Here is a 20731-nt window from a genome sequence, read left to right as displayed (position 1 = left end):
TACACCATCAGGATATACAAATGTACTGGATTTGTGTTTAACTGCATTTCTAGTGCACTCAGTGTCCATTATAACACATGTGATGTCATGATCTGCCACAAGATGGGTATGAATAGGGTGAAAAAAATCAGCTTACATGCTTACAAATTTATACTGTAATACGCACAGGAAAACGATGGTGTTCAGTTCCTGAAGAAGAACAAGAACATGCTGTTAAGGGACAGAAACTTAATTTATGAATTAACACTATCCCCATCAATAATGAAAAGCAATTAGTGTTGTCACATCATTGGTAGTGTTAAAAATTGAACTTTCTGTTCTTTTCTTTTAATAAACTGTATATATCCAATTATATATATATATATAGTCATAGAACAAAAATATTCTGGGAGGTTTTGAAGATTAGTGATTCATGCCTCACCAGTAAGTTCAAAACATCACTCTGGCATGGAAAGGGTTAATGAGGTAACGCAGAAGGAGAGGTTTGTGCTTCACGCTATCAAAGAGGAGTTTTTCTTGTAAAATAATAGAAAGTTGCACGGAAGAGATTCATATTTTGCATAATGAAGTCATTTTCTTCAGGGAAACAAAGATTTTGCTGTTTATGTTTATAGTGCTACATTTAAGTGAAATGTTCTCTAAGAATTCCTCCTTTCAGTTAAAACTCAAACCATCTCATTGGCATTTCGGCATCATGTTTCGGCTGTGCATAGTCTCAGTCACCATCAAATGTTTGTTTCATATGCATACGTAAAACACGTTTCCTCCTCACTGAGAATTTTATGGTGCTGTTATGTTCTTAAAAACACAATTATGTGCAGTGCAGCAGCTTAGTAAGACTGATTGTCTTCCACCTGTCATATGAATCCTCTGTTCTTAATAATTTTATATACTGTAAACTGGTTTTGACTGATATTTTTTGCTTATTCTTCTTGTCTTTTGTAACTCTTCTGTGACCATGGATGTTTTGAATGGTGCCTAAAATGTATTATTATTATTAAGATAACATACTTGCTCTGTTTTCAGCTTTTCTTAAACAAATGGGGCATTCAAAAATATGCAAGCCAAATTCAGGAAGGGAACCTGCACACTGAGGTCCACAGGATCTTCAAAAATGGCAATGCTTTGGAAACTGATTGTTCAGTAGGTCATGCTGGTCTGTTATCTTGAGTATAACCTCAATCAGGCAGTTTACAGATACAGCAATAATCACCATGACACACTATATTGACAAAAGTATTTGCTTGTCTGCTGTCACACACATATGAACTTGATTGATATTCCATTCTCAGGGTTTAATATGATGTTGGCCCACCCTTTGCAGCTATATCAACTTCACCTCTTCTGGGAAGGCTTTCCACAAGGTTTAGGAGTTCATGGGAATTTTTGACCATTCTTCCAGAAGCAGATTTGTAAGGTCAGACACTGATGTTGGATGAGGAAGCCCGGCTTGGGTGCCGGGGTGACTCAGCGGTAGAGCAGGTGATCACATATATGCTGCGAGGCAAAAGCTGGCAGCACAGGTTCGAGTCCTGGCCTGTGCTCTTTGCCGCATGTCTTCCCTGATCTCTTCTCCTGCTTTCCTGTCATAACCTACACTGTCAATAAAGCTGCTGTGGCCACAAAAAAAAAAAAAAAAAAAGTGAAAGCATGGCTTGTGGTCTCTGTGGGGTTAGGTCAGAACTCTGTGCAGGCCAGTAAAGTTCTTCCACATCAAACTCATTCATCCATGTCTGTATGGATCTTGTTTTGTGCAGTTATGGTGGAACAGGAAGGGGCCGTCCCCAAACTGCTCTCAAAAAGTTGGGAGCAGGAAATTGTCCAAAATGCAATTTTATGCCTACCACTTTGTGGCTGAATTGCTGTCGTTCCCAATCGCATCCACTTTGTTATAATACCAATGCTGACTGTGGAATATTTAGTAGTGAGAAAATTTCTCGACTGAACTTGTTGCACAGGTGGCATCCGATCACGGTACCACGCTGGAATTCACCGAACTCTTGAGAGCGACCCATTCTTTCACAAATGTTTGTAGAAGCAGTCTGCATGCCTGGTGCTTGATTTTACACACCTGTGGCCATGGAAGTGACTGGAACACCTTGTGTGGATGTGGATGGGTGAGTGAATACTTCTGGCAATATAGTGCATCTTGGGTAACATTTAACAATTTCTTGTAGCACAAGTTAATTGGAAAGTTACACCCAACTTCCAAAAGTTAGCCCTTAGGTAACTTAGATAAGCTACTTGGATCACTTCATAGTACAAACCTCAGGTGGAGCAATTCTGACATAAAAACTTATAATAAAGATGCTGAGTGTACACTGTCTGTGCACCCTTAACTTTATTTCACAGTACTTTGTCTGAAAGCAGATAACATAGTATTAAGAAATAAAATAAAAAAACAACACATTTTGTGCTCTTGTTTGTTTTGATGCACTTGAACAACAACTGTTGATCTTTCTAAAGGTTTTCTCAACACTTAAAACTCTTATTAGACACAGAAGTGCTACAATATGCAGTATAAAAACATGTCGCTAAATAGCTAAATGAACTAGAAACCTGAGAGCTCTCAGGAGATACTGAAATGCTTTTTTTATAAAAAATAACAAATGGAGACTCAACAACAGTATCAACATTGGAAATAAAACAAAAGGAAGTTTACTCTTGTATACATATCCCAAAATCTTAAGGCGGTTGAAGTATTAAGTCAGACAACCCAGTTAACACTTTACAAGGTGCTTATATAAGACATTCACATCAGGCTCATGAATGCTTCATTTCACATTAATGAATAAAAACAGCTTCATGACACACTTAGATGAAATGGACACAGACTTATGACACAGAAAAAATATAAATGGGGTAATAAACGCCTGCAGTTATACTTACATAGTCGGTGTTTAATGGAAAAAAGAGCTGATTAAACCAATTTTGACCGGATAAATTCCTTTCCTTAGGTCAGCTCTATTATCAGATTGTAGACTCAGTTCTCACCTTAACACAAGATGCATGCATGACAGCATATTTCTGCCCTTCTTTCATGTTTTAATTCATTGATCATGAACTGTTTAATATTCATTTGCACAGCCAAGGGCAGCCATTTTTAACCTATTGAGAGATGCACGTGGAGAGTCTTTAGAAGCAGCTGCAAGGAGCAACCTGAAAGGAAATGAGTTCCTAGTATTAGAGAGGAAAATTCTGACCATATTTTAGTTGATGTATCATCATCCATCTGGAGACTACGCTCACTATGGTCTAACCCACGTCAGATTGTTACAGTAGATTTGGATTTTACCAAGAAAAAGAAAACCAACTGGTCTGAATTCGATGTAATGAGTGCAAAGGCTTTTGCACTTGAATGAGGTGGAAGGGTTCTTAAATCAGTGAAAACAAAAGGTGCACCAAAGTGCAGTGGAAACAGGCTTAGTGAATTAATCATGATGCACATGAATTATGTGACTTAAGTGTCAAGTAAGGAGATCTGATCTGCACAAATGAAGAGACTTTAATGTCCCTCAAATTAATACAAAAGGCAAATTAAGATACTGGATTTCCATAACTGGAAGTCATTGCTGCATTGCTTTCATTTGAAGTTTGACTAGTGACTCTTTCAATTACATCATCATATTGCATCTTCTTCTTTTTCATCTATACTTGTACCCAACTGAAATGTTTCTTTTTTTTCTTTTAATATTCATATAAAACCTGGATGGACGGATGAAAAATGTGTGCTCATTTGCATGTTGTTTTCCTTTTTTTTCTTTTTTGGGGGGGGGGGAGGTAGTAGAGAAAATAAAAAGAAGACCTGCTTCTACTTGGGTAAGCAGTTTTCTTTGTTTCCTTAAACTGACAGCAATAATAAGACTTTAAATCCTGACTATGAAGTAAATGATGTAAAATTTAACGGTGGAACCACAAAGAGATGTTCTCTGCTTTTTTTTTTTTTAATAAACCCAAATCCTGCATTGCTGATACATTTCGAGTTACAGCATAACACTTCTTCAAAATGAGCAGTAGGGAAGTAGATATTGACTACTCATTAGTAAATATGTGATGAATCATCATGAGCCTGTTTGGAACAATTTATATAAACAACTTAGAAAGAAAAAGTGTTTAGTCTTATATGTACTTAAAAAAATCAAAATATACAAATTCACAGCCAGTAAGTCAGAGGATTCAGTTTCACATTCTCAAAATTTACTCTAGCATGTTTATATTTGCCCGGTATGAGGCTTTCATAATATACAAAAGATTTAATAGGCTAGCAGATAAAAAAATAAAATGAAACCTCTCAGCAAGCAACAAGGCCCATCTGAAAAACCAACTACTTTCCTCCATTTATTGGATCAGACATTATGCAATATAATACACTGGAAGAAATACTGAAGCAAAGGAAAAACAAAAACACAGTAGTTAATAGCATCAAATAAATATTTCCTTGAAAATATACATAAAAGCTGCCATAGACAGATCAAAATACATATCTGTTACATTCATCCATCGGGCTCTCCTGCAGGGCACAACATCTGTCCATGTACCTAAATAACAGGTGACAAAGTACAGCTGTCTTCCCTTTGAAATATTAATGATTAATAGAAGGACTTCAACACCACATCCTGTGTGTGGCTATTATTGTTTCCCAGTGTTTTCTCTTTTGAAGGAATAAATGATAAAACCGGAGAAGGAAAAATCTACATGGAGCCACCGTACCGTATATTATGATCCCCAGGCCGTGCGGAAATATTGTAAACATTTCAGCTTTTTTTTTTTTTTGTTTTTTTTTGTACTTTGGTACTAAAGATACAGGTGGTGGTTCATGAAACTAATGACGGATACCTTCACTACAGCATGATCGCACTGCACTTTTGAAGTCTTTCAAAATCCTTCCAGTGAATACTGCATGGTGTGATTCAGGGGACTGAATCATGTAAAAGATGTAAAAGTCTTCAAATAATAATAATAATAATAAAAAACAAGTAAAGAAAAGAACATGCAGTGATGATGATAAAAAGACAAATGTTCTCATGGGTTTAAAGTGGGACTTGCGGTTATTTATAAACAAGGTAATCTAAATGAACAGCGCTCCATTTGTTAAACCTGATTCATCCACTAACACTTTTCCATTTACACAGCAAACACTGCAAATATAGAAACCCATATCTGTACATAGTTTTGAATTAAATATATGCAAGGAGGGAAGAAAAGAATGTTCATTTTAAATGGAGGGGCTGGACAGTTTTTCAAAAATACTGAGGCTTCAGTAGACATATCTTCATATAATAGTTTCATATTACACAACAGCAAATCCACTGTCACAGGACTTGGCCATGCGATACCCAAAAAACCTATTATCCATTGTAACATATATATTATTTATTTGCAATATAGTTTTCCCGATGAATGCTTTACATAACAAGACAAATTGAAAGAATCCTTACCCCATTTTCTTCACAGTCAAAAGAGAGTGAGATACATGTGAGCGAGAAGTTAATTCTATTATGGAAGTATCCACTGATTCAGTTGTCACATGAGGTGATTGTGTCATTTCTGCAATGTGTTGTCCTTTAAAAAACAAACAAACAAATAAACAAACAAACAAACAAAAATCAAATGACTAGATAGGTTAGGATTTATGTTGGGATGATACGCCTTTCCAGTAGTCTAAAATATCATGGAGGTCCTCATCCTTTGCAAACTGGACTTTCTTACGCAGTGCATGCCCCGCAGCCATGTACTCCTCATCTTTATGCCGTTTCCGATGGAGTTTGAATCGCTCCCAGATGCTGTGTGAAGGTTTGTAGTATTCAGGACTGGAGGAATAGCTTAGATTGTGGTACTGAGAGGACATCTGCGAATATGCTAAGTCTCTGGAACGGGAGTGAGTGAGAGGCTCCAACATGGAGGACTTGTGGCTGTCAGGTCCTTCGAGCTCCTCTATCTGAGCATCGGGATAGGAGTGCCGGTGGGCACTGTACTGACGGATCTTTTCTGCCTCGGCCCTCAGGATGGCAGCAGCAGGTGTTACAGTGAGAATGGTCTCTCCTGTTGGGGAGGTTTTTTCTATGTACTTGGATTCAGAGCGATAAGGCCTGGGGCTTCGCATGGGCCCTCCTGTGGCTGTACTGGGCCTCTTTGGAGAGACATCAGAAGTCCGATGTCTCTGCAGAGAGTGGTGGTAGCTGTCCTTATACACTGGAGACAGAAGGCCAGATTTACTCTGTGGGTGTTCTGATATTAGTACAAGCTGGGGCTCTGCAGTGGACACTGCTCCAGATTTCACTCCTTGAAAAGAGGTGGATTCTGACTTTAAAGCATCTATGCAGTTGTTTATTATCTGATTGACTTTATCCACCTCTTTTGCAATAGTGGAAATTTCTGCTACTGATCCCTGACTATTCCCAGCCATTCCCATATCACACTCCCGACGGTCATGGTGATCCATACTTCGCACCTCCATGTAATTTCCCTTCATCATTTTAGGAGTATCACTTATCTCTTGAAATTTGTACTGCTCCATTTCACTTGCAGATGGTAAGTATGGCATACGTGCCATGCTCTCCCCTGCTAACAACTGCTTCTGAGACATTCGAGATATTGTCCCACCCTCCAGCTCTTGTCCATATTTTAGTTCCATTATGTTTTTCTTTAGACTTCCTGATTTTTTGTGCTTTTCATCTTGCTGGCGCTTTCTTCTCAAGCAATAGTAAACAACCCCAAGAAATATAACCATGCTGAAGAGGCAGCCTAAAATTGTCATAATGTAATGCGTAGCAGTCGCATTTTTTACAATTCTATCCTTTCCATTCCGAGGGCCGGTAGAGACTGTCAGACACGTGTGGTTGTGTCTAAGAGAATTGCGTATTGAAGCAACACAGTATGTGTAGTTGGTGTGGGGTTTAAGGTTTTTTAATTCAATGTCCTCTTTTATATCTTTCAGGTTTTGAATATCCGTAAAAAAACTGTTGTTGTAAAGAACCAGGATGTACATCTTCTTATAGGGATGAGGAATCTGAACTGTGATGGTAGCACCTGTGTTTGTTACTTGCTTCACTTTCATCAATGGGATTCCCTGACCATCGTTTTCAGTTGTACTGATTATGTCATTATTAATTTCTTCTGGTCCTGTGCCTGATGAACAATCTTCCAGTACACAAAGCGTTGAATCCGGTGGTAGTGTTGTTGACTCAATGGACACAGTAATAAATGGTGTTACATAGTCATCAGTACACACAGTGGTAAGCATGTGCAGTGCATTTCGATAGTTTGGATTGTTAGGATTCTGGCTCAGTAAGCTATAACCGGAAACCCCAGGCGGGGAGTCGCAGACCATCCGTTCATTTGTCCTGTTTGGGAAAACTGAGAGCCATTTGACAAAACCAAGTAATTCACATGAGCAGTTGAAAGGGTTAGTGTACAGCTCGCAGGTGGTGAGTTTATTTAAACTGGCAAACGTGGACCCATCTAACTGCTGGATTCGGTTCATGGAGAGGTCAATGTTCTCTAAGTTGGGGCATTCCCAAAAGGCATTAGGTGTCACAGTCTCAATCAGGTTCGCCTGGAGGTAGAGGTACTGCAGCTTTCCTAAACCCCTGAGGATCCCCTCTGTCAGGTTCCGCAACTTATTGAAGCCCATTTGAAGGACTTGCAAGTTAAACTGAGCAGAAAAGGCCCCGTCTTCTATGTAGGAGATTTCATTCTTAGTCAGGTTCAGGTAGGTCAAGTTGGCAAAGCGGCTAAGGGCAGAATAATGGATACTTTTGATTTTGTTTTCATTCAGACGAAGGTCCACAATGGTGCTGTTGATATGCTGTGGGATGGCCTCATAAGGTGGTTGGTTTTGACTACAAATTGCAAGCCATACAAAGCCCTTTTCACCCTCAATTAACCAGCAGTCTCCACTGGCTCCGCCAATATGAGTCAAATATACAATGGCTACAGACCAAAACAAGGCACTCATCACCATGCCTAAGCTGCAGGCCATTGGTGCTTCTCCGAGAGTCATGTGCAGGGCCAAACGAATGAAAGGGATGTGATACCACTATGGTTTCAGTACAGCTGTTCTGCCGCTCTCAGGGCCAGAAACAATCCTTTTATTTGCCTCCTCTTCATTGATGGATGTATGATACTGAATATTATCTCCATGTATCAATCAGAAAAATCTTGAGTATCTGCCTTTAGATTGAGGCTTGGCTGCAGTAAACTTGTGGCAATGCTTAAAAGCGCTTCCACCACCTCAGCTTGGTTTGTGCTTTTTTCCTTAGAAGGTACCATCATTAAATGGTCTCATCTTGTTGTTTCTGCCTGTGTCCTGTGTCCCGTGCCTCTCTCGTGTGCATGGATGAATAACCTGTAAAATACAGAAAGGGACACACAGTTGACATTAAGTACACTTACTCAAGCCCTCCTTGTTTATTCCTCACCAATTATTTTGTACACCATTTAAGAAGTGTTTGCTGTTGCCTATGGCAGCCTGCTATTAAAGGAGACTGTTGACCAATTACCACTTGACAGGCTGGGGAAAGCAGTGTCCCTGTTTTCACACCATTAACCTGAGGCCTGTCACATGCAACTGAGGGAGGCCAATGTTAAGAAGCTGCATTAAATCAATTATACAGCACCATGTGAAATGACAATTTGCATCATGTATTTAGTTTTTTCCCTCTGAAAACCTTCATGCATAAATTAAAATCTTTCTGAGCACTGGATTATGGAGGAGAAAAGAGGGAAATCATGTATCAGGAGTGATTACCATAGAGTTGAAAATTCAATTAAAATCTTTTGCAGGAGGAAATGGGAAAGCGAGCAGCAACTTTCACCTTTAATTCTGCATTTTTTAAAAATTTTCTACAGAGTAGAAAGTATTCCTAAATATTTAATAATATCCTTACAAGCACATTATACTCCTTTAACTGCTGTTTTTACTGTTTGTACAGTTGATTCTATTTAATTCCTCTAGAGTTTATAGTAACATATCTCATTCCAGAGTGTGTGGTTAAGAGCACTTTATTCGGCTCTCACAGGTTTTTTTTTTGTTTGATTTTTTGTGAACCTACTGAAAATTTAGAGTCATTTAAAAAATATAAATACATTTTTTTTGTTTGTTTATATGCTCCACTTTTAATGATAAAATAAAAAAAAATATATATATGCTGAATGTATTTTTTTCTCTTTGAAAGTTTCACATTGATGCAGTAAATTGCAGTGATTCATTCAGTTCAATTTCAGAGCACAGCCTTTTTCTCTTACATCACTACTCAGCATTACAGCCTTCATTACAGCGTTTAATTGCTCAAGGGTCAATTTACTGCCTCTGACAAAGAAATAATAATAATAATAAAAAAAAGATCTGCCTGCTACACAGGTATACAGTAGTGGTGAAAAATTCAATCACCTATAATAGGGGTGTCATTAAAACAATTTGCTGGATCAATTTTAACTTGCAGTGTGGGCATGTTTGTACCTAATTGCTCACTAAATGATGTTTTTGTGGAAACCAAATGTATTAACTGCTCTGATATGAGAGGAATGATTTCATTTATCTAGTTGCTAAAGCCAACTGTTTATGCAGCTTAATCAGTGGAACCTATAATAGGCAATTTCTATATTAAATTGAACGCTTTCTATTGTTAGAATACAATTAATAATGTAGTTACTACCCTTCCTGATTATTTACTCCAAAGTTCAATATAATTTACATGTGTAGCATAGTTAACAGAAATTATATTGTGAGAAAATTAACAGGACTTTAATTACAAATAGACCACTGTTAGACAACTAAAAAATACAAAAACTTTCTGAACTGGGCCTGGTGTGGGCAACTGAAGGTCACCTGGAGTGAGAAGGTGCTTTTGTGTGTTAGAGGACATGCCTCTACACACCACACTTACTCTAGAGTCGATGTGACAGTTTATGGCAGAGAGGATATACTTCAAATTGAAACCACACTTGCCACAGTGGCTCTAAAGACCATTCCTGCAGTCATTTGACCTTTGTGTAGGTTCATCACATTACAGTCACATTCTTTGTGGTTTTGCTTATTATACTCTGACATGGGGAAACAACTGTCTCTGCATTAAATCAGAATCCCCAGTTTGTTGCTTTTTTTTTTTATCCTTTAATAGAACAAGAATCAGTAATCTTTTATTTTGAGGACTGTATTTTAGGTGATCACAATGGCAGGAGTGTTACTGATGACTTACAAGCAAACCTTTACCATTGGGTTGATGTACATCCCTAGGTAAAAACTGTCTGCTTGTAATTGCTTTTACTTGCTACTAATTTGCTTTGTGAATTAATTTGGTTGAATGTAATTGTTGGTCAATTTATGGTCAGTGGTAATGTTTTTTTTCAAGAGAAGGAAAAGCTGTTTGGAGTGGTTGGAGTGGGTGATAGGTGCACAAAGTTCAAGACTAACAATGGGGATTTTTTTTGTTTTTTTTTTACTTTGATGACTGTGTGGTAGGGTTATGCAACGAGGCACTTTGATTAAGGTCAGAGAAAGATGGATTAAATATTAACAAAGTAAGCACATCTTGTCTTATGCTTCACTGTTGACATTTAAGTTTTTAGTCTTGGGTGTCTGCCAGTTATGGTTAAGGTTAAGGAAAGTAATTCATCCATCCATTTACTTTACGCTTATGAAACTTAAAGTTGCCGGGGGAGGGTTGCAGCCTGTCCCAGCTGACCGACTGAGTGACAGGGTATACTTTGGACAGGTCACCTGTCCATCACAGGGCCTACACAGGAACACAGACAAGCACACATCCACACCTACAGCCAAGTTAGAATCACCAATGAATCTAACATGCATGTCTTTGAACTGTGGGAAGAAGCCCGGAGGAAATCCACACAAGTACAGGCAGAGCATGCAGATCTGGCCCTAACCCGTACATTGTTGCTTAACGTAAACCTTGACGTGCTGAATGGTCCAAGTTGAATGTAGATAATGCATTTTCCCAACAAACCCTATTGTACATACAAAACCTACAGTATCCACAATGACTGCATGCTGCACGTTAGAATAACATAACTAAGTAATTTGGCAGAATGATAACTAATAACAGAATGATTTTTCAGCATGTTTTCATGCATTCCAGCTTTGAATGATCTCAAACAGTTAACACACACAGATTGCTGATAAACTGGCGTTGGGCTTGGTGGCTTTGTTTATTTCACATAGACTCCAGTTGGCCTATAGGGTGAGATTATATATCATTTTAAAGATTTCAGATTAGCCTGTTATTCCTTTTATAGTCCATAAATTCACCAGCTGCAAAGCTGTAACGTTTTCATTGTCAATTCAGTATTTCCACGTTAGCATTCCCACTCTAACAAATGTGGTGAGTACTGTAGATGCACAGTACAGCAAACTGTGTCAATGTGAAAAAAATTATTTGAAATACCTCTGATAATATTTTGTTTAGGGGCAGTCAGTCTGAGGATTTGAAGCTGCTTCATAGCTGCCATTTACTGATCTTTTGAATTATGCTGCAGTGGATGTCTGTAAATCTGTCCTTATAGTCACTTGAAAGCAAATGGCCTAAATCTTATTCAAAAATACAACAAAAGACAAGATTTTACAACACAAATGAAAGGCAATTTAGGTACACAGAAACAGTTTTCAATTACAATTCTCCTTGGGTCACATAGTACTAAGAAATTAACTGCAATGAGGCTAAGATAATCAAGTAAAAGCACTGCTCAGCTATTCAAGTATAGATAAAGAGCAGAAATAAACGCTGTGGTGGAGGACACTGGAACAGAATGCCAAAGGCTGCCATTACAAAACCACCTTCATGATGACAAAAGAGCAGTGGCAGAGGAGCACTGAAGAAAAGAACACTCTGAAAACCCCTGGGAGGTTCCAAATCAAATGTTCCATGAAATGAATATGAAAAATACAGCTCTTCACAATATCTGGTGAGGCCACAGATTTTCTAAGGAAAAGCTATGCTTTTATTCCTCGATCCACTATATGGTAGAGATAGAGCTCATCTAATCAAAGAACTTGGTTTTATTCTCAAATTGTCACATATGAACTCTTGGTCAGGAGCACTGGTGAATGCACTGGGTAGCAAGTTTAGGTAGCAAGTTTTGTTTTGGATTTTTTTGTGCATCAAGCTCATCAAAGAGTGGATGGAAAATAAACTAGACATAAAAAAAAAAAAAAAAGCCACAAAAAAAAAAAGGGGCGGGGGGGCAAAAGCAAAACCCCCACGCAAAGCATGCGCATCTGTCTCCTAGTTGACACTTGTGTGATTTATGCCAACGCCATCACACCTGCCATCTCATGGGGACTTTTTGGGTCTCTGCTTTTTCTGCCCAGGGTGTAAAGGAACCAGTGCCAAAGGGCATGTTGTGCATATCTCTGAGATGCCAGTGGCTTTGTCAAAAATAGTGATATTTGATGCCCTGGAAATTAGAACAAGCTTTGCCCCAACTGGCTGACAGCATGGCATTGATGTGTGATTCTTTCAGCCCCTAAATAGAAGTTTAAGTTGCATTTCTTGTGTTTTGTTTATCCACCATGACTCACTCGGGTGAGCCTCCAAATGATTCACTGCCTCACCACTGAAACCAGTGCACAATTTAGAGCCAAGCTCATTCCCCTTGTAAGGCCAAACACAAACACACAAGCATATTTACACTGATAGATAATACTCTAACTTTTAGTTGACAAAACACGGATTTTGCATTTAAATATTGCATAATATTTTACTTAATTGTGCCCCAATGTATCCAAAACATATGGCAATAAAAACAAAGCCTGCAGTGTTAAGTTGTTAAGGGATAAAGAAAGCAAGCTACATTAAAATTAATTTTCTGAGCTTTAGTTTCATGCAAATCACCCCATACTGTATATTCAGATCTCCAAACGAGCCTAAGGCTTCCAGACGTGTATGTTGCCTTGTGAGTGCTTGGGTCTATTTGCCACCACAGACCCACTTTCCATAATGGCAGCAATCTGTATGGTCCAGTGCTAGCCCTGAGTGCAGCAGGCCAGAACACCCAAGGCGTCAGAGCTGAGTATATTCCCCTATCAGACACAGGCAGCCATTCCACAGTCTCTTTTCCATTTAGGCTTTATGCACTGGGTAATGAAAGCTTTTCTTTTTCTTTTCCTCTTCTGTGGATAACCTATTGAAACCCTGCTTTTGAAGAATGATTCAAACACAGCTTTGTAAATTTCTGTTCCAACTACTCACTGCCCCTTCATCCCTCACTTCTGCTCTGTAAATCTCTGAATCCTTTTTTCTTGTGAAAAAAGGTTACAAAATATTTCAATACAAAAAGCAACTGTACGTGTGTGGAAATGGCAGCCTAGCCTGTGATTTTTTGGCAGCATGTAAACTAAGTAAACTGACAATTCAGTAGAGTTGTCCAGGTAGGCACCACTCAACAGGTAAAATGTTGAGAGAGCTGAAGCAGGTTAGCTGCAGTGGCACTTGAGCTGGACTCTTTAAACGTGAGAGTCATCACCTCTAACACACAGTGCGTCTCTGCCACAAGAGCCAGTGTCATGGTCCTGGGTCTTTGACCTGTGTCTCATTACCCCTGTGTTTCCCATATCTCCGATTACCTCATGTTTAAAGCCTCAGTTTGCCTTACTTCTTTGTTATGTCACACTACTGGATTTTGGATTTTTTGGCTTCATGTTTTTTGGACTTTCTCAACCCCACTAAAGGCTTGCTTTTTCTTCACTTTTAAGTTCATCATCAAGTCTGCAGTTTGGATTAAGAACTCAACACAATACTAACCACCAACGTCCAGAGCTTCAAAGCAACCGCCAACAAAAGCTTCAAAAGTCACATACAGAAAACAGATCTTGAAAATACCGGCCCTCTCTCCCCACAGTTTAATGTATGCAAACCAACAACACCTCACCACTCTGGCTATCTCTGTCAGTCCACTTCTGTTTGTCACTGTGTCTGTCCAAACAATTTCACTGTGCATGTTAAATAAATATTTTTCTATTCAGTGTCCAAGTTTCTCCAAACGCATGCTATCAAATTATCAGTTTTTAGACCCTATGGCCCTGCCTTTTCTTGTTTCTCCCTTTGTTTCCTTTATTGAGCTTTGTGATGCTGAAGGTGCCTCAATCTCTGAGGGCCCTCCTCATCCATACCAACGATTGCCTTTTATTTGATGTCATTCAAAATGCATGCACCATCTTGGTGGGACTGAAAAAAGTGGCAATGGGAAAACGCAAGTGCAGAATCAATTGAATTAAAATGGAACTACTTCTCTTGGGGAAGGGAAACATTATGCTCACTGAGGTATTGAATTGCTTTAGAGCCAAAAAGAGCAATGGCGTATATATATTTTTTTTTTTTTTGGGATATATCAGAAGATATTCAACACATACATTAATTACTCTGAGAGTATTGTCTGGAAAAAGAGTGGATCGTTGTGACTTAAAATTTTAACAGTTCTTGGGGTTTCGCTGATATACTTGGTGCACTTTGTGTGTACTTAATCAGCAGGAAGGAACTTGTGACAAATTGTATGTATGGCAAGCAAAATGAACTGATACAGTAATGTAGTTTGACTGAGATAATAAAAGACATCAGGAGTTCAGCAACCAAACCTACCAAACATGTATGTCTTAGGCATGATGTGCTCACAATACACTGACCAAACAAATGCTTTGTTCTTAAGTCTACCCATCCTAGCATTCAGAAGCGAAATCTGGTGCAGGATCATTACAGATAGGAAGCCCAGATTATCTGATTAGTTTACATAACCTGTATCACCTTGAACCATCAAAGTTATTTCAGGCTTAACAGAATAGCCCCGATAATATCACACATGTTTCATATTTAATAGCAAAACTCTTGATGCTATTACATCGGCACTTTCACTGTAGCCAATGAGAGAGGCAATTCTAGGAGGAGGCAGAAATCCTTTCAAATGGTAACATGGAACCAAAACGCTACTGTAGCAGTGTGTTGGACAACTGCGATGGTGGAAAGGCTTGTTGATATCTGGCAGTAACATTGCCTATACAACACCAGCCTGTTTCCCAGTCATGGATTAAGCGTGGTCCTAGACTAAAAGGAAAGAAAAATCAATGAAGACCACAATAGGAAAAAGTATTTAGTCCAGGATTAGACATAACCCCTGTGTGGGAAACTGGGCCCATAAATCTTGGCACAACTGATGATGTTGCCAAGCAACAATATCACTAAGATTAACTGGCATCTTTTGGTTGGGCAATATTGACAGTCAAAATGGTAAATGGACTGGTTCTTATATAGCGCTTTTCTACTCGAGCACTCAAAGTACTTTACACAATGTCTTCATTCACACAAGCAATTTTTTCTATGCCTAAGTGCTTTCTGTCTAACATTCCCACTCCAATAAACAGATCAGAGAGGAACTCAGGGTTCAGTATCTTGCCCAAAGATACTTTGTCATGCAGGCTGGAACAGCCAGCGGTCAAACCACCAATCTTTTGATTAGTAAGTGATCTGCTCTACCTGCTTAGCTTATAACTACCTCAAGCCACAGCCACCCCAAAAATATCACCTCCTATCCCGTGTCTTCCCAACCAACCGATCTCATCAAGACTTCTGCAATAGCAAATTTTTGCACCACTTTATTTTCGTTTACATCTGTGTATCCATCAATCTGTGAACCTGTTGGCTAGACAGCAGTCAACAGACTAGCAAATTATGGTTATCTGGGTCAGGATGCTTGACTCTTTACCGGTCATAGTTTAAGTGAAGATTAAAAACCTAAACCTTCATCAGTCCAGCACTTTCTAAATTGCATTCTCTCTTGCTCCCCAAATGGACTCTTCAATTGCATGAAAAAAAAGCCTCCTCAAACATCCCTGGTCAATATTACTTGGATTGCAAGAAGATTACAAATGGAAACCAGAAAGCTGCTGTTAACAAAAATTCTTATTCTTTGTCTACATATCTGGAATATTGATATGAGGATATATGAATCTATGTATTCATGCATGTGTTCATTTTAGATTATCTGAGGTGGTGAACGGCTAATTAGTGTCCTGCCTTGTATGCTGCACCAAAAAAAAAAAAAAAAGCCAGCAACAGCTGAACTAACACAATTAATGTGTCCTGTCTTAGCATCCTGGGTGTATTAGTGTTAGCCTAAGCTTAATAAAAGCCACAAAATCTTACAGCTGCCATTTAGTACTGGTTCCTGCTAATTAGCTCTGAATTAGCATCAGGATAATAAGTATTGCCGAAGTATTGGTTGATCTCAATTAATGCTGATGATACATTAGTGCTAAATGTCAAATAACAGATCCTTTTTGGATTAATTAAGGCCTCAAGTGCAAAGGTTGGGCTGATACATGCACAGGCATCCTGAATTTTAACTGCCTCTTGGTCTATTCAAGAGTTACATTCAGCTCTCTTCCTACTTGGTATTCCACACAGGTGTCATACTTTGTAAAACTTTAAATGACTTACTGCCCTGCCATCTCTTGTAAATTCCCAATATCTCACTCTATTGTTCTTCAGTGTATCAAGAGTCCTTCAGCAGGCTCATGACCTAGTATGATTCAAGCTGAGACGGGAGCAAAAAATCTCATTACAAACTAAAAGCTCCACTTTGGGTGACACCTCTTATAAAGATGATAAGCCATGGAGAATGGCGTGGAATCACACTGCGTTGATGGAAACAGATGCATCAGTGAAAACCTGCAGGAGAATTAAAAGAGCCTAGGACAACAGTTGGCAGAAAATGCAAAAGCCGAACGCGCATCCTGTCCAACTATCCCCAGCATCTTAATGTTAGTGCAGTGATCTCTGTGCTGCAGAATAAAAAAAATCCATTCTGTAATAAAACCATAACAGGTCAACTCTACAGAATGCATACTGAACAGAAGAAAAGCAACTGGACTATAGAGAGCATTCATCAAAGGGACAGGAGAGAAGTAGAGTTTAATTTAATTCTGTGTTTGAGAGTAAGATACAACTTGGAATAACACCTAAAGGTTTAAATGCAATTTTCCAGGCCATCAACTGACCATCAACTTGCCACGTTATTCTGCCCTCCGAGCCAAAGCATCTGTCAGCAATGTCTCTAGCTGCTGACTCATGACATATCATATATAGCTCCTGCACAGCTCTGAGCACGACAGAAAGTTATGGAAAATTTACAAGGAGGATTCAATTTAACTGCTTGGTGTTAATTTCTTTATAGTTTTAACAACTGATGTTTACAAAAATGATAAAGTTCACATGTGCTGACAAAATCTGGCAGATAAGACGGCAGTTCTTATCTTTGTCAATTACCTCGCCATGCTCGGCAGAGGTTTCGCCACCAATTAACCTTCAGAAAGAGACAGTAACTAATTCAATTATACTGGACTGCAGGGCCGTGTTTCTGAGTGACAGCTCAACCTGCCTCAGCGCTCTGATTGACAAGCTGTGAACCAGAGCAGTCATTCCCTGTGCTGAATGTTTATATCTGTGTGACCCAGTGGACTATCTGACACATTTAGGAAGAGGACATTATCACTTTCAGATTAGCTCCATAAAGACAATGCAAGACAAGTGTGACTTCAATAATCTACATAGTGCATAGTTCGTTTAGCTATCAGGCAAATATAAAAACTTTACCTTCTTAGGCAGATTTGTATTAGTTCAGCTAATTTGAGTTTTCAAAAGCAAATGTTTGGTTACTTAACTGAGGCTTTAAGGCCCAAATGTAATAATCCCTTCATGGCTGTTGCATTTAAGCATCTGGTGCTGAATGATAGCCAGTAGGAGCATCAGAAGCAACAGATTTATTGAGAACAGGTTGTAATCTGTAATGTAAATGAACTCTGTAGTTAGTGGTCAGGAAGATAAAGTGATTATTACCTGATATGGTTAAAATCATGACTTCATATCCCTCCCCGATCCTCTTTTTGCAGAACACAAAAGTCTATTATAGTTGGACAAGGTGACAGGAAATGAAATCAACTGGTGCTAGCAAGGATGCAAGCAAAATCTGACTTTTGCTGCAACTGAAACATCTGCAATGAGTGCAGGAATGAAAGAGAACACCGGGGTGGCAAATGGAAACAACCACCTTGTGTGATAGCTACTCTAAGAAATAAAATGGCCTCTGTCTTGAAAGGAAAGTTATTGTTTCTGACAGGACAACCTCTCTCAGGCTCAACAAGGGGCAGAGGATGCAATGCTGAGCTTGTGCTCTGCTATCAAAGGAATGAAAGCCAGTTTGGTCCACCGCAGAAAACCAAGTGTAGTCTGAAAGAAGATCTCAACAAGAGATGACAGGTACACTGCTGGGAGGATTTTTATCCCTGTTTGTTTGCAGGATGCAATGAATAAATGCTTGGAGTGCAAATAGAAATTTTGGTGATAAACAAATAAATGCTCTGATGATATTATGGTATAATTTGCATTTTTATTGATACTGTCCATTTGAATTAACTTTCACATGGGCAGTGATGAAGATTTTTTTTGCTTCATTTTGAACTACTGTTTCTTCACAAGGTGAAAATATTTTTACTCATTATAAGCACCATGGAGGTTAAAAATTACTAAAAAGTAATGCTATAACTGTCAGCCATAACAATGCCACTCATATCACATGACTCCTGTCTGGCAGGCTTTAGTGTAGATCTTTCCCTGTTTACAGAAACGCTACAATCAGGTTTTTAATAGAAGCCTCAGTCACTACCATAGATAATATAAACCTTCTAAATTAAAATGACTGCCACACTTTTGTAGATAAGCTAATAAGGAAAAGAGGCAAAGGCAGTTATCATTCAACAGAGTCAAAAGGTCAAATGACAAGTTACAATACATAGTGGACATAGATGCTTTTGTGATGCGATTAATCTTTTCACCAGTTGAGGCACTCTCCTTTTTCAGTGTCCTATTGAAGTGATTGCTTTTAGTCATGATGACAGAGTTTAAACTGTCAAATGAATATGCCCTTTCTTTTCTTTTCTTTTCATTTCTTTTCTTTTCGTTTGGACCAAGATCAAGTGTAATAGGTGCTTGTAAATTTAAAGCAAATCTGAAAGTCTGGATCACATTTATTTGCAACCTTTATTGGTGCGCAAGGGCTAGTGTTTCATTGCTACATATGCATTTACTGTTTGGTTAAAGGTCAGGCACCAAAAGGCAGAAATTACCTTTTACTGGTTGGAAGAAGCAATTCAGAAGTGCAAAATCTGCCAATAGGATGCCTCAGGACAAAGACGTGTGCTCCTGGTCACCTGATGTACCACTTTCTGAGCTTCAAACTAACACTGGTCTTTGTGTGGTCAGTTACCGGCAAACTCACCAATGTGTATGCAAGAATTAGGATATTACATGTGCGGGTTTAATCTTGTCTACCAAAGGCAGATAAATATAGCTGCTGTCCAGTAAACCTGCTACTACATGTGAATCTCAATCTTACAATGTTGGGAAAAAATGATGAATGTTAAACAGCATTAATCATGTCACCAATATTCTAGTTTATTTTAGCACAATAATTATTGCTTAGCTATTTTTCAAAACAGACCAGATGAGTAATTCATTGGTGACTCCGTGCTGTCAAATTGTTGGTCTATATACCTGAGACAGTTTTCATATCAGTTTTAACTCCTTATTAGAAACATTGAGTCAAATAATATGTACCTGCAAGTACATAAACTAGTGACAAGTACATATAATTGCATATATGTTCTGTTACATTAAATAGCAGCACAGCATAGTTGATAATACTTAAAGAATTAATTAAATACTAATGTAAAAAAAACCTCATATCCCCTCTTCTCCCACTTAGTTTAATATCTTAAATCTGGGATTCAAAAACAGTGTAGTCAAAGAAATTCTGCCTTTCTGTCGCTTGCTTACTGTATGTTTCACCACCAAAATTTCCAGTACAGGTCGGGGGTTTTGTTTTCAGTTGATTCACTAAATGAGTGGCATGTAATAAAATGGAAGAACTGAGGTGTCATTATGGGAAAAGTCCCCTGTCATGCAGCGAAAGGTGCTGCAGCATTTCATCAGTGGTGTGGAAAAAAAAAAAAATCATTAGGGAGTCTGTAATGAATGGCTGACAGCTGTCTGTCAAATGTGGGCTTCCGTGTTTTAACTTCTATTCATTTTCTCCATGATTGCTTTTCTCATTGCCAAGTCGCAGGCTGATTTCCTGTGCACATCTTTATTAACAAAATAGAGGATTTTAATTAAAATAATGGAAATGACATTATAAGAACACGGAGTGTGTTGACTGGTTTTATGGTTGACTTGTAAGTATGTTGTTTTAAACTGTCAATTTTTTGATGATGCACTTGTTCCCATGTGCTTTTGCTCTTTTGTGGTGAACTTAAAATTATTTTGTCCCTAGAAAAGAAATCACCAGAATAGTGTCAATGAAAAGTTGAGGGTTTGCTTTGTCTCCATTGCCCTGTAATGACAACATACATCTGAACTTGTCTGTGCAAAACCTGACAACTCAGGCTTTCCAAACATAATGTGATGATGCTGGAATCCAAAGAGCTCCTTATACTGTCAGGAGCGCTCCGATTTCTGAGACGTTAAGTCCTATAAATGTTCAATGAGCTTGAGGTCAGGTGACTGTGAGAACTCCTTGGTTTTCTTTGGTGTTCTCACAAAGTGCTGAGATTTTTGGGGGCGAGGATCATTATCAGAATCTGATTTTTTTTCCATCCCCACAGGGAAAATACTTCATACAATTGTTCAATATGCAGTTACAATGCAGTATGCATCCTTCACTGCACAGATGC

General features: G+C 38.6%; 1 protein-coding gene across 1 annotated transcript in view; it reads right to left on the bottom strand.

Annotated features, from left to right (window-relative positions):
- Window positions 1-2597: 2597 nt before the first annotated feature.
- The window catches only part of elfn1a (extracellular leucine-rich repeat and fibronectin type III domain containing 1a), a 79976-nt gene continuing 61842 nt past the window's right edge, over window positions 2598-20731 (bottom strand). The window contains exon 3 of the mRNA XM_030735770.1: window positions 2598-8347. Within this exon, the coding sequence (XP_030591630.1) occupies window positions 5624-8002 (2379 nt within the window). The 5' untranslated portion in view covers window positions 8003-8347 and the 3' untranslated portion in view covers window positions 2598-5623. The remainder of the gene's footprint in view (window positions 8348-20731) is intronic.

Source organism: Archocentrus centrarchus, chromosome 8 (assembly GCF_007364275.1).
Source record: "Archocentrus centrarchus isolate MPI-CPG fArcCen1 chromosome 8, fArcCen1, whole genome shotgun sequence".
Taxonomy (NCBI): domain Eukaryota; kingdom Metazoa; phylum Chordata; class Actinopteri; order Cichliformes; family Cichlidae; genus Archocentrus; species Archocentrus centrarchus.
Note: the sequence above shows the minus strand (reverse complement) of the source record. Positions and strands in the feature narration are given on the sequence as shown.